The 14,470-nt window shown below is 41.0% G+C and overlaps 1 protein-coding gene across 1 annotated transcript; it reads left to right on the top strand.

Annotated features, from left to right (window-relative positions):
- Window positions 1–9,480, top strand: HIKESHI (heat shock protein nuclear import factor hikeshi). Its single transcript, XM_031066109.1, has 6 exons — window positions 1–192; window positions 283–391; window positions 647–884; window positions 4,546–4,697; window positions 7,227–7,345; window positions 9,120–9,480. The coding sequence occupies exons 3-6, from the start codon at window positions 734–736 to the stop codon at window positions 9,172–9,174; spliced, it is 477 nt and encodes a 158-aa protein (XP_030921969.1). The 5' UTR covers window positions 1–192; window positions 283–391; window positions 647–733; the 3' UTR covers window positions 9,175–9,480.
- Window positions 9,481–14,470: the final 4,990 nt, after the last annotated feature.

Raw genomic sequence — 14,470 nt, 5'->3', positions numbered from 1 at the left:
GGGCCCCCGCCGGCCCGGCGCTCGGCTGGCTCCTGCCCCGCGTCCCCGCAGGCTGCTGCCTTGTCGAGCGTCCTTGCCGGGAGGCGCTTGCCATCCCCCTGGCGGTGTTGTCTCCTCAGAGACAAGCTGGGAGCTTAAAAGAAGCTTTTTAAGGCTAGATTGTGCCTTGGCTGCAAGGATGTGGCATCTCGGGTAAAGAGGAGGGTATCTTTTGCTCTGGCATTCATTCAGCCATCCTTCTGCTGCCTTTCTCAAGGTCTATTGTATTTCCTATGTGAACAGGTTTCCATGATCCTGGGGTTGTGCCAGCCAGGTGGTCAACAGCCACTTCTTAGTGACTTGGCAACCTCTTCTGCACCCTACTTTCCTCCTACGCACATGGGGAGCGAAGGTATTCTGATCCTGTAGTCCCGGGTGGGATATGTGTTCAGTGCAGGTAGAACAAGACTGTTGTGTCTTTCTGGTAATATTTTTTGCAGTTGTTCTTCTGCTGTGTTTGACTTTTATCTGGCTATTTGCTCTTTAGGCTAGTACGTTCCTCACTTTTTGTTATGTACCACTTTAGGTGTATTTCTGTAAAAGGAAATTCACAGACAGATGAAGATGAAAAACATGTTAATACTAATAAAGGTTTTGTTCTCTTTAGGTACAAGCTGCGCCTCAACAAGTGGCTGAAGACAAATTTGTATTTGATTTACCAGACTATGAAAACATCAACCATGTAGTGGTCTTCATGCTGGGAACTATACCTTTTCCAGATGGAATGGGAGGATCTGTCTATTTTTGTTACCCAGACCAGAGTGGGATGGCAGTGTGGCAGCTGCTGGGGTTTGTCACTAATGAGAAGCCAAGTGCCATCTTCAAAATTTCTGGTCTCAAATCCGGTAAGACTGGTAGAACATAGCAGTCGGTGCAACAGATGCATTCCTGAATGCATAAGGGATAACGTGTGAAGGTTGCTTTGAACAAAAAGCTACTTAAAGAGGCAGCACACTCTGTGTTTTCAGATAGTGTTGAGCAGATGTACTAAAAGCAGCCTGTCATCTTCATGAAAGTCTATGTGTGTGTTACTGTTCCTTGTGAAGTTGCTGTCTTGTCTTCTCTTGTGTATGGTGTTGATCTGGAAATTCTTCTAAGCAGACTTGATGTGTTTTTGTCCTCTGCATAGAGGAAAAATGACCTTGTAACTTCCCTGCCATGTTTTTAGGTGTTTGTCTAGACATGCCAGCAGCATCTTCTTTCAGCTTCCTCTGCTAAGTGGTTGTATTCTTTGTAGCACAGACAGGTTTTGCAGGGAGTGGAGCCTGGCAGTGATGTCTGACAGCTGGCACTACCCAGCCAGGGGCAGTTGCTCTGTAGAACTGTGCAATAGAGAATGTCCCCATTGGAAAGCAGCTTTCCAAATGTTTTAGTACTTTTGGCACACAGAGTAGAGTGTGTGTGTCTGTGTGTGCATGTGTTAGTTCCTAAGTACGAGGGGTGTGCTGTGTGCATTATAAAAATGATGAGACATTCCAATGGCACAGCTTTGTTGTATGAAAGGGACAGATACATCAGTCAAGCAGCTCAAAGTGTTACAGTGATAAAGTCGTACACATCTTTTGTAGGCTTGGATGTTGTCTACATCTTTAACTCAAATTTCTGTTGAATTAAGTGTTGAGGTTGCTCTGCTAAAATGCATTCATTCATAACATGGCATTCTTTCTTTTGGGTCAGTCCTGGATGTGGCAGTATGGTTGAGATAAGGGCTCTCAAGCTGCAAAGCAAAATGAATTCTGATCATACACATTCCTCAGAAATTTGGGCTTTCTTCAGAAGAGGGAGCACCTTCCAGAAGGGTTTGGGGGGATGTGGTTTTGTGTGTCCCAAAGCTGTGTGGTTAGTGCAACAGTAAAGCATATCACCAGTGCTTTTGGTGTATATTTGTTCTGCTTGAAAGTCTCACTGGTGTGTGGTCTCGGACAGCGTTGGAGGAAAATACATTTTCAGATGCTTTTTGCATGATGAGCTGTAATTTCCTGGTAAGGGCTGCTCTCAAGGAAGAACTCAATGACATAGCTGAACACATTTGCAGTGCCTTGAGGCACTGCTGTGCTTGATTTGAGCAGCAGAGAGCTCTGCCATTCCCATTGTCTGCAGCTTAGCTCTGACTGTGGACTCAGTCTAAGCTACACAATCTAAGTTTCCATGGTCATAAACAATTTTAGGGTGGAGAAGACTACATAACAGAGAGCTGGAATCATTGAGAGACATTGCTGCTGCTTGAACTCTGCATTTTGGGTTTAATACCTGGTTGAGAAGACCAAAGATGTGTCCCTGTCAGCTCCCTGGGAAACAGTGGTTGTAGCAGAGTTTCATTTGTTTACATGTAAAGAAGGGGCTTAGAAATGCTCCCTGCCTTGGAATTGAAAGGTTTTTATGTTATGAAGATGTGGTAGAAATAGAAAACAAACTTTGGAATTGTATTTTGCACCCTTACTGGGAGTAGGTTCACAAGTGGGATAAGAGTTACAGCAGAGCCTTTTCCATACAGACTTTTCTGCTGCGATGCACTTTATGCTCTAATACCATGTCTGCGTTTGAGGCCTACACATGGGTAAGGGTTTTGTTGTGGTTGGGCTGAAAGGTAAAGGGCTCAATCATTGAATTAAGGGTTCAATGAAGGGAAAGAAATGGGTGGGAAAATACTTTTCTGATAGCAGTTTCTCTGCAGTGATGTAATGTGTTGGAGAGTGTAGGGTCTGAATACAGAAACCTGAGCTGGTATTTCAGTACTGATTAACGTTCTCTGCATTTGTAAGGTTTGGAATGGTAATTGCAAGAGCCAAGCACGGAAAACGTGGAGTGTATTTCTCCTGGTGGAAGGATGGCAATGGATGCTTTTGTTTCACATTTTTAGGCAGACATCTTTCCAAGGCCGTGGTTCTGTGGGAGTTCATGGAAAGTGAATGGAATGGATGTGTTTTACTGTTTGTATCATCACTGTCTAAAGTAATCATACATTGTAACAGAGCCTGTTTATGAAGATGATACATTTTTATTGAAATGTCAGTTTCTCAGGTGAAGATGTTACAAGATGCAAAACTTGTACTAGCTCTGTTGCTGTTGGCATTTTAATAATGAACTCGATACTTGGTTTCTGATAGCTTGTATCAAGCAAGCATCCTACAACAGCAAATGTGAGATCATCCAGCGATAAAATGGTGTTTCTCAGAAGAGGTTCTAAATAGCATTTCAGGAGATGAACTCTCTTCTTACTTAGCTTGTGTTAAAGTAAGATTTTAATAGGAGTGCTTTACTCATAAGGTAGCACTATATTGCAGCTGTAGGATCTGGACTAAGGAGTAGCACTTCAATTGAAAAGGGTGCTGAGTTTGTGAGTGTACTTTCTGTATGGGTTGGCTGTTTGCTCCTTTGTGCCTTGTGTCTCTGCAGAGGAATGGTCGAGTTCCTGAGGTCTTCAGTCCTGATCTCAGTTCAACTTGTCAGATCGTTTTGTCTGGCTGAGTTTTTGGCTAAGGGAGATGGTGCTTTTGATCTCCATTAGCCTTTCTGGCAGCTCAAGATAGTGCTGACTGATCTGCAGGACAGCTCTTGATTACCTTTGCTTTCTCCTGCTAGTAAGAGGCCAGAGAGTGCTGCTGAAACATTGCCTCTGTGTTAAGAGGGTACTTGACTATTGTGTTTCCACAAACACAGGTGCAGTATTAGTGTTTGTTTACTGACAGCACTCTGGTCCCACAGGCCTTTTCTGCATTGTCCTTTAGAGATACTGACAGAAGAGTGCATGCTTTAAGTGATGCTGAGTCTCTGTCCTTGTTTGCAGAGACCTTGGCAGAAGCTGGGACTGAAAGTATTGGTTGAGAAAGGTCGGAAGTGAGGGCAGAGGGCTGGGATGATGCCTGTGTTGGTGGCATGCAGTTTGGGGATGGTTCCTTGTTTTCTTTGTGGCACTTGCAAAGTCAGAGACCTTTCTGTTCCGTGACTATTTCTTTGACCTTTGCTGCTTTTGGTCGGTTTTAGCAGTTCAGATGAGACCTGGGGCTGCCCAGCCCTCCCTGAGTCAGAGGGATCGTAAACCAGTGCTTGCTACTTTTTCAGAGCAGCTTCACTAGAACATGGCTTTAATGAGTGGATCAAACAACTGCAGCAGTGCTGCATATTTCTTGTTTATCTGCAGTTGCCCAAATGTGAATTAAAAACTTGGTTCCTGTAGAAAAACGTTCTGCTGTCTTTCACTCACTGATCATATTCCCTCTTCCCATTTACTTCAGAGGGAGCTGTAAAGTCATGTTTTTCTGGTTTTTAAAAATTTCCTAATGATCTATTGTGCTTTTTAAATGTACCAGTCACACTGTTCTATCTGTTGTGCCTGTGTGTCCTTTTGCCTGTGCTTGGATTGTGGTTTTTCTGCATTTCCTGGGACAGGGAGATCCCTCTGGTGGGAGCTGGGGAATGCCTTCTACAGGAGAAACATGGTAGTTAAAGTTACACAGCCTTTACATGTGTGCCAGACCTAACGTGTGCTGTTCGTGGTGCTTTCAGGGAAGGGAAGTCAACACCCCTTTGGTGCCATGAACCTCCCACAGACACCAACAGTGGCTCAGATTGGAATCTCAGTGGAACTGCTGGAGAACCTGGCCCAGCAGACTCCTGTTGCAAGTGCTGCTGTGTCATCAGTAGATTCATTCACAGAGGTAGCCTGGACTTTCCGTTTTCAGAAATTCTCTTTCTGTGGAAGTCTCAAGAATTGAGCCTCTGAAGCACTAATTGGGGAGTGGGTAGGGGATGCTGCTGGGGGTGGTCAGTAGGATTGTAAGCAACCTAATAATTGTCAAATCATTTGGTTGGGTGCCTTGATACTATGAAATTACTTTTTCTTAAACTGTAAAACTGTCTCCTGTAAAAGACTGGAATTTGCATCCTCAGTGACATGAGGCCAAGAAATTCACTTGTGTCAGTGTCACTCTACTCTAAAATTATTTATATACTTCTTATAGGAGCAGCTATGACTAAATACATGTAAGAGAGACTGGCTCTTTGGTGATTTTTAGGTGCTGAAATTTCAGTACGTAGACTTGCAGGGATGGTCAGAAATTACTCACAAGTTAAGGCAAATGTGGGCATGGATGCAGAGAGATATTCAGTAGTTCGCTTTCCCTGGAGAAATCCTTCTGATGTTGCTCTGCAAAACTACAGAATTATGCTCTTTCCCACAGAATTGTTTTTTGTTTTTTCCACAGTGCCTTCTCTGTGGATCAGGCCTTGGGCTACAATGTGCCATTTTTTAACCCAGCCTGTCCATTAGTTTGAACCTCTGGAAATCCTCAGCCAGCTCTGGCAGTTAGTTGGCAGTCTGACAGCAGTCCCAGGCAAGCTAGACCTGCATAGTGCGTCTTGATTTCCCTAACACTGATGGCTCTGGCATTTTCTTCTAGCATTTCAGCAGTTGCTGGGGCTTTTCTTCAGGCCTTTTTTTACCCTCTCACTTTCCTTCCAGGTGCTTGCTGAGGGAGACTGGTAATTGTACAGTAATTGTACAGTAATCCTGATACTGTAGCTGATGTTCTTTGGCAGTTTATACACATTGTAGCTCCAGATAGGTAATGTTTCTTGCAGAAAGTTACCATGACTAGGAGTTGACCAGCTATCTTTGTATATAACAGAAAAGCTGTTAATTGAGCTTTTCTGGAGTTGTTAGGGGCTAATGACACCTAAATAATATTTCTGATTCCACAAGTTTTTATTATAGCAGTAGTTAAGTTAGGAGGAATAATGTGCCACATCAGGTCATTTGCAAGGTGGCTCATGGATTTTTCTGGCAGTAGTATTTAAAGAAAAAGAACCACCTCATGATTGCATAACATTTTTACAAATGTTATTCTCAGTTAAGTGAATTTTTCTTTTTCTCTGTTGAAAAAGAGCAGCATCTAACTCTGAGCATCTTAACAGAAATTGTAATTGCCTTCAAGGAATGCAGTTGACCCAAAGGGTGAAGTGCTACTTACTCCTACAGAGAAAATGTATGAGGTCAAAGTGGAAGGAAACCTTTGAGGGAGTAGATTGCAGAAGAAGGTCATATATGACTGGGAGCATATTTGTGAATAATGAATAGCTTTCATTTAAGATTTGACATCAGCTCTTTGGAACTGCTACATTATAGCAATAAAAGTGTTTTTTTAATGGCAGAATCGTCTGTTGCTACCCTAAGTTATGGAGTTGATCTGCTATTACATTTTTAGTAAGTTTTATGAAGATTTACGATTTAATATGTCTTTTTTATGTGTATAAACATATATAAAAAAGAAGTAGGACAAAACCGTTGACTTCTGCATGTGAGTGAGGGTAGGGTTCTGGGATATGATTTCTTCTCCTTTTGTCAGAGGGGAGCACAAGACTGCATTTATTAACTCAGGCTCTGTTTTGTTTTCCTGTATCATTTCACTGTCTGTGAAATTTTCTATATGAAAATTCCTTGTTCTCCCATGAAAGCAAAGCATAACTTTTTTTCCTTTTTTTTTTTAATAGAGGAAATAAGGAGGTACTGTATACTTGTATATTTGTAGGCTGGCTGGGAATGTCCTACAGCCTTATCCTCTGCACATAGGGCTTACTATTTCTTGGCCTCTCTTTCACTCTTTTCTTTCCTAGTCCTACAGTTTAGGAGTGCCCTGTGCATCCTTTAGGTGTTTTCCCCACAAGATCTTGTGGTAAAAGATGCCAGGACAGCAGCCCTTCTGTGGGGAATGCTAAAGGAAATTGCCCTGTCACTGGAGTCTGATGTGCTGTAAATAGATTGCAGCCTTTTTCAATCGTTTAACAAGTGCTTTTCTGGGAGCTGGAATGGCAGCTTTGGCCCAGTCTGGAGTTCTTCTGATTATTCAGTTTGGAGGAGAGGGACAGCTCTTGTCACTGCATCACTTCTTTGTCACACAAACAGAAAATGTTCTTCCCAAAGCTGTTTGTCCAGTTGGATGAAACTGAGCAGGGAGAGGGCAAGTGAAAATTCTTAAAATGATTTCTGGATGCCAGATGGATCTGAGGGCAAGACTGAAGCTTAGGATTGTCTCTGGACCTACTACATCCACTTTCCCACTGTGTTTTAGATGACAATGATGAAGTAATGACAAAATTACTTCATGTAGGAGCTGTATATCTTAAACTTTTGCACGAAAGTTCAAACTGAAGAAAGAACTTCCTTAAAATATCTCTTCTTTTTTTTTCAGTTCACTCAGAAGATGTTGGATAACTTCTATAATTTTGCTTCCTCGTTTGCTGTCACTCAGGCCCAGATGACCCCAAATCCTTCTGAAGCTTTCATTCCTGCAAATGTAGTTCTGAAATGGTAATGGCAGTGATCTCTACTTACAAATGGGTTTTTTTCCCAGGCATTAGACCATAATTTCTAAGCACTGAACTATTGTCATGGTATTCAGTGAGATGACGCAGAAGTGTTTAAAATTGTTGTTTATTTCTAGTATAGAGAGGTTCTGCCCACTGTTTTTATATTTATTTGTCAGCTTTTTTTTTGTGTTAGAAAAGTGCTATGCAACCAATGAAACTTTTTTGGTTCTAAAAGGATTGCTTTTAACATATGTGCATTTGCACTGTGTTGCTGAAAATGCAAATGCTCTGGAGTTATGGGAAGACAGAGCACACTGACACTTGTCAATTTATGCTTATTTGTTTTATTTGGTCTCTTCCTAGACATAATCTCAGCATAGCTGCCTTACTTAAGAATATGTGAGAGGTGATGAAATCATGTTACTAGTTGACCTGGTTGTGTCACCAAGATCCTTGAGTGTAAATACACAAGTCCCTCTGGAAGTTGTTTTCGAGGGACTGGTTTAATAACTGTTTGGGGATAGCCTGTGTAGTCTGGAGATAAATTGTGAACTGCAGGCAATCATTTAGGTTATCTGAAAACGTCTTTCCTATCAGTTTGGCCTTATTTATTTAGCCTCTGCAGTATTAACCTAAGCCCTTTTTTAACCACTGTTTGAGACTATCTGAATACAGTTTTATCATTAGTAAGATCTCATGAATATGCAAGCAGTTGATGAGAGCCCTATGTATTGTTTGGGAGTATAATTTGATGCAGATGCCTTATATTTAGAAGGTAACTACAAACTCCATGAACTGTATTGTATGTGGGTAGGGTCTCTGATGTGACTGGTGAGTGCCTGGGTGAGGCTGAATTGGTTTAAAACCCTTCAGTCTTTTCTCACTTGAGCTGGGCTATGAACTATGAGGTTTAGGAGAACATTTTGTGGTTTCCTTTGTTTCATTGGCAGTATCTTTTGATTCCTTACATTTTGGGTTTGTGAGGATTAAAAGGGGGGTTTTAACTTTTGTGACTCAAAGCCTATAGGCTTCTCTAATTTTTTTTTCTTGTAGAAAGGCACAGAAATTGTATATTTTGTCTGTTTTTTCACTGTGTGTCAACAGTGAATTCTGATGCTGTTTGTTTATGGTTTGCTTGGTTTTGTGAGTATGGAAAGTGAAATTAGGACAGCATGTGTGTGCATACATGTTTGCCTTGTATGTTAGAGAATTACATTTCTCTATTTGATTTTACTAAAACATTACTATCCAGCCTCAGATTCATACATTCATTCATGATTTCCTGGCCCAAAAATGCTATGCATAAAACAGTCACTTATAATTCATGGACTTGTTTAGGTTGGAACAGACCCTTAAGATGGAGTCCAACCATTCACCTCTGGCAGCCAAGTGCACCACAAACCCAGGGCCAATAAAACATGTCCATATGTCTTTTAAACACCACCAAGGATGGTGGCTCCACCACTTCCAGTGCTTGACAACCCCTTCAGTGAAGAAAATTTTCCTCATGTCAAATCTAAATTAACTTACAATTTTACTAAGTTTGAATGAGTCTCCTCTGGGATACTGCTTTAATTAAATTAATCTTGGTGAAATACACAAGTCCAACTGCAAATATTCTAGATATGCAAATGGACTTGTGATTTCCTGGTGTGAAGTAGATGCAATTTATCATGTTCTCTGCATAGACTAAATTATTTGTACCCTTCTTTAAAAACACAATTTTATATGCAGGAGCTGTTATTTTTTTGTTGTTTTTTTTTTAATTTTTCTAGGTATGAAAACTTCCAGAGACGTCTGACACAGAACCCTCTCTTCTGGAAAACATAAGCTTAAATTCTGTCATTTTGGAGTTCTTTCTAAAGCGTTACCTGAAAGATGCATCCAGTAACTCTACTGAAGATTTTTGTGGGGGAGGAGGGCAAAAACCCAAACAACGATTAGTCTGAATAGACAAACTAGTAACTTTTATATTACTCTTGAACAGTATTTAAAATTAAAGTCAATGAAAATGACTAGTCTGCATGTTGGTTTATTTAATTGAAGTGCTTGGCTGCAACAAGAAATCAGTGTTCCATGTAGAAATACTTTGAAACTGCATTTAAAGTGGAAAAAATTACAAGTTGAAAAATGGCAGCACTGTGTCATACTTGTGTGGTGCTTTGGGGTGTTGTACACAAACTGAATGCAGATTTTTCCTTCTTTTCCTCATTTGAAGGGTAATCAAGCAACTGTGAATATGCTGATGGTTTTCCTGCTGGTACTTGCACTGTAAGTTCTTCCATTTTGTGGACAACCAATATTCTTGTTCCCAGCTCATATAAATGGTAGAGCAGTATTTCCCTCTATGGCAGTAAGACACTATTGAGCTTAATCTTGGAGTACCTATCTTTAACTTTTCCTGTATGAAAATGTAATGAAGAGGAATCTTTGGGAACTTCGGCTGTGCTAGAAGAATTATTCCCAGTAATAAGAGAGTAAAATCTTGTTTCTCTTAGAAACAGATGTGGGGTGTCCGATAACGCTGTCTAGGTTACTGGCACCAAAGGCTCTCAGGTTTGCTCATAAATCCCTAGGATTTTGGGGTGGTCTGAGTGGTTCTCATGACCACTGCAGTTTTTGCTGCTGCTACACATACCCAGATATCTCATAGGTGAGCTCCAGCTGGCCCTTCTGTTCACTTGATTAGCTTGATCAGAAATACTATTTTGAACAATAGATCTTGCTTTTGTAAGTTACTTTCTGTAACCAAGGACTAAGACATGTTCCCAAACCACTGGCATGAAAATAAAAGTTTTTACTGGTTTCATTGACTGGGGAATGAAGCCTTTAAGGAGTCCTTTATCAAGTCAAGTCAGCCTTAGGTACACTTGTCCTGAGAACAGAAACTCAGTCCTTCGAACGTGCTCAGTGACACCCTATGTCATTTCTGCCTCAGCTTAAAATGAACTCTTCCCTTCCATAAAAGCTGAGGGACTCAATGAATAAAAGGAATGAGCTCAACCTGGGACCCAGAAGAGGAGGAAAACAGACTGATGCAATCCAGGAAAGCTGTTGTAAGAACAGCTTTTGAAAAGTAGAACTAATTCTCCCCCAGGTAATTTATGGAACAAAGCTCATTTCCTAGAAGCCATGGCACAGATGCAAGACCTGAAAAATTTGGGTTGCCTGCTTGACTAAAGCCTTAATTTTCTTAAAGACACATTTGTAGGCCAAGTGTTTGTAGAGAAGCAGCAATGAGGGAACTTAGCAGAGGCCCAGGCTGAACTCCTTTATCAGAATGGGTCATTAGGATCATTCTGTGTGACCTGTCAAATTCTGCTGCAGGATGTGGTAGTTTTGTCACACAGGTAGCAGATGCCTCACATAGCTGGTGATAGAATGGATCAGAAGAGAGAAGGACCAAATCGAAGTTGAGAGTGATCACTGCTCAGCTTCTCACACTTTTAAGGAAGGATCTGGCTGGTGTGGAAATAAGCAATTAACACTTCACAAGCCATTGCAAGGCATCAGGAGTTAGGGAATATGTGTCTACATGATGTAGCAGACTCATTCCATCAGCACAATTTAATTAACAAAGGAGTGATTTATTTGTAAGAAAAAGAGGTACTAGCTACAACTTCCTCATCTGACTGGCCAGAGCTGCCCCCTATGAAATAATTCTCATGTCACTACTCCTTGTTGCAACTTTCTATGGCCCTCACTGTCATGGTTTGGTGAATAGCAAGTCATAGAACAAATGGTATTTAAACCCAAGGGCCCTGTTTGGGCACAGGCTGTCACTCTGCTGCTCACTCTTCTCTCTACTAGTTATAACAATCTACTTCTGTTCTGACCAAAGCTGCATTCTGGTTATTCCAGATGCTGGTGGGATTGTTGTTTGGGCTTCAGGAAGCCAGACAGGCCAAACTAGACCATGTGGGTCAGGTCACTAAGTCCAGCATGAGTGCTGTGGCTGCTCTTACCCTTGCTCCAGTCATTAGGGCTATAAATGAAAATATGTATTTGTATGGGGTTTGAATAATTCAGTACTGTAGATTTAGAACCTCTCTCATTGCTGTAGCCACTGTGGGTTCAGAAGGTGCCTCTGAGCTCACTGAATGTAGCATATGCTTGAGAGCGTCATTGTAAATTACTTTTCTTTCCTGCTGTGATTGAGCTTACAGAATAGAAACTCACAGAGGGAACAGTCTGTTCCCCTTAAGTATCAGTATTTTGCCTTTCACAGCTGCTGTGAACGTAAGAACTGATCCATTTTTACAGGTTGTGTGGATGGCCAGACTGTGCTTCTCAAGCATAAGCGCTTTTTCTTTCTCAGTTTTGAAGCCTAGGATTATGGTGGGTGAGTTTCACTAGCTCTCTGAGATCCTATCATATGATCACTAGTTAGGATGCTTGAGGAAACAGGCATTCAGTTTGTCTAAGGAGATTTAATTTAAGAAACCCCAGGGTCTTCTAACCTGTCTCCCAACAATACTTATCTCAACATTGTGGTTTTAAAATGGAAGAACAGGATTATTGGGAAAAAAATCTGAGGAGAAACAAAGATACATACATTCATCTATTTTGCCTTTAACATATTTTATATATATATATACACATTTACTTTTTTTTTCTCCACACACAAAACACTAAAATTCCTTTCCCGAGGTATAGCCAGAGTATAATGCCTGTAATAGTAACAACCTCAATGTAATACAAATTATTTTGTAATGATCCTCCTACATTTAGAGTAATTTTCCCATTCCCAGTTTCTAGATACTAGGGAGTTCAGGTTTTAAAGAAAACCTGTAAAAAAAATACTGTCTACTGATCGTTAGGCTTTGAGGCTAAACATACCCTTCTATGCCAAACTCATAACCATGACAGGGGTGTATCTATTTCCCTCCATTTAGGGACATTTTCCCAATTGTTTTCCTTTCCAAGGCAACAGGAATTGTTAGTTAGAGTGGGGATTCTTGTCACAAGGGCCCTAACTGTTTCTACATCTGCCCTCACCACCACGCCCAGAGAAAAATTTAAAAATACAGGAAGCAACAAAGACCATATATTGCTGCTGGCTTATACAGAAACAGATGCAAAATTCATAGCAAGGAGTCAAAATTCTAATTATGCAGAGGATTTTTTTATTTGTTTTCTAAAAGTTGCTTCATTTCGTCATTGTAAATATTTTTGTGACACAGCTCATGGTGACAGCAAAGCATTCTCAGGTGAACCTAACTGTGTCTGTAGCACTTGCAGAGGAAGTTAATTCTTTGACTTTTAGCCATGGAACCAGAGCTCCCCAATACAATCTGTGGTGAAACATAAGCGTGAAATGCACCAGAGAAAACAAGCTCTCCTACCTATACTAGGAAGGACAAATTCGATCCATATTGACATGAAAATTTTTTGGCTCAACATTAAAAGCCTCAAGAAGAACCTGATTTAAAACTGCATTGTGGTAATGTTCTTTATTCATTCACCACCAGATGGAGCATCACCCCAGGAAACAGGACCATACTCTGAGAAGAGAGACCTTTTAAGTGAACCACTGATTTAACAATCAGGAACCTGTTTTCTGTTTCTGCTTCCAGCTCTGGTGCAAACCTTGCTGTCTGTGAGCAAAGTCTCTGCCTAAAAGTTAGAACTGTAGTCCAAGCCTACCTTTTATGCAATTTCTATGTGTCTGAAAGTTGGTAGAATAAGATGGGCTGCCGGATACCTCTACTCTTCAGCTTTTTTTTTATCTCTTCAGGGAAATACTCAGTGTGCAATAACTGATGGAATCAGCAACCTTCAAATTTTAGTATGCTCTTCATGCAAAGTTCATGAAGAAAAGACCTCTATAACAACACTTGCAGCCTCTGAAAGTTTTCTGACTGTTTTGACTGTACTGCAGTTAGACTGTTTCTGACTGTTCTGACTGTACTGCAGTTACTCATCAGCCTGAATTTACCTGTCCCTCACCTGTCTTGAGATGGGGAACAGAATGAGTCAATTATAGAATTTGCCAAAGAACAGACCTAAAGGTGGCCTGAAGACACTGGAGAAAAACACATGTTCTTTCAGGCTATTTTTGGTAGGTTTCTCCAATACTGGGGTTAAACCACACTTCTATTGTTGAAAAATTTAGGCACTGGCGCTCTTAAGGTATGTTTCACAAAAGTATACATTAAAAGGTTAAAAGGTTTTGGAAAATATTAAAGTCTTCTTTAAATTCTTTTGCAATGATTATAACTCTAATAGCTCTGTATCTTCCAGAAGACACACAATAATTTTAATCTTTCTCCTTTTTTTTAGTCTAGAACTAGGCAACTGTAGGAAGAAACCACTCTAATGAAATAAACACAAAAGTCTTATATCCATTTGAGCTTTATCAGTCTGCTTGTTGACAGAGACTTTTCTCCCCTGTTGTGTATTTTCAAAATATTATTAATTCTACATGCAGATGGGGCTGACTGTTGCAAAGAATTTTTTCTCCCCTTGGCATGTTACAGCTTTACTTACACAAGTTCTTCCCTTCATTATCCAATTTCAGCTCCATCCAGGTTTCTCAGGGCAAAGCTCCTGGAACATTTGTCTGCATTTTAAGAGGACAGTCTTCAGCACATTCCTAAGTTAAAACAGAAGTTAAAGCTGACCCTAACTTTGTTAGGCGTCTTTCCAGTCAAGCACCACCCTTCCTTTCCTTCCTCTCCAACAGAGCAGCTCATTTGTCAGAATGTACCACTTATGTCCCAAAACAACACCCATGGCTGAGAAATCCTTACTGCTTTTGTATCCCAATTCACTCTCCGCCCTGGCCATGGAAAACACAGAAGATGGTCTAATGCCATGCTGCTGTAAAGCATTTGCAAAGGCTAAGTGGCAGCAGCCTCCAACCCAAGTGTTCTGAGTATAGCTAATTCAAGCAAAGCTCTTTCCTCGAGGCTGCAGGAAGCCTGAGCACTCCCACTGCCTTTCTGGAGTGCTCTCCCAACCACACCCCAGCCCCATAATTTTTCAGACTCTCCCAACCCCTCATACTTTCCACAGAATGACCTATGAGGTCTATGGACCACTGCTGTTGGGTAAACACTGGCTCATGCTATGCCAGAAGTTCTGTAAGTGCAAGAAGTTGCACATTTTCCCCAGGCTCCAGTCT

The sequence above is a fragment of the Geospiza fortis genome, unplaced genomic scaffold, assembly GCF_000277835.1.
Source record: "Geospiza fortis unplaced genomic scaffold, GeoFor_1.0 scaffold16, whole genome shotgun sequence".
NCBI lineage: Eukaryota > Metazoa > Chordata > Aves > Passeriformes > Thraupidae > Geospiza > Geospiza fortis.
This window is presented reverse-complemented; position numbering and strand designations above follow the sequence as displayed.

Bases quoted from the DNA above. Each gene is read 5' to 3' on its own strand.
- HIKESHI (XM_031066109.1), top strand. From the start codon at position 734: ATGCTGGGAACTATACCTTTTCCAGATGGAATGGGAGGATCTGTCTAT. The intron at 885-4,545 runs GTAAGACTGGTA...TGGTGCTTTCAG, and splicing joins AATTTCTGGTCTCAAATCCG to GGAAGGGAAGTCAACACCCC. The intron at 7,346-9,119 runs GTAATGGCAGTG...TAATTTTTCTAG, and splicing joins GCAAATGTAGTTCTGAAATG to GTATGAAAACTTCCAGAGAC.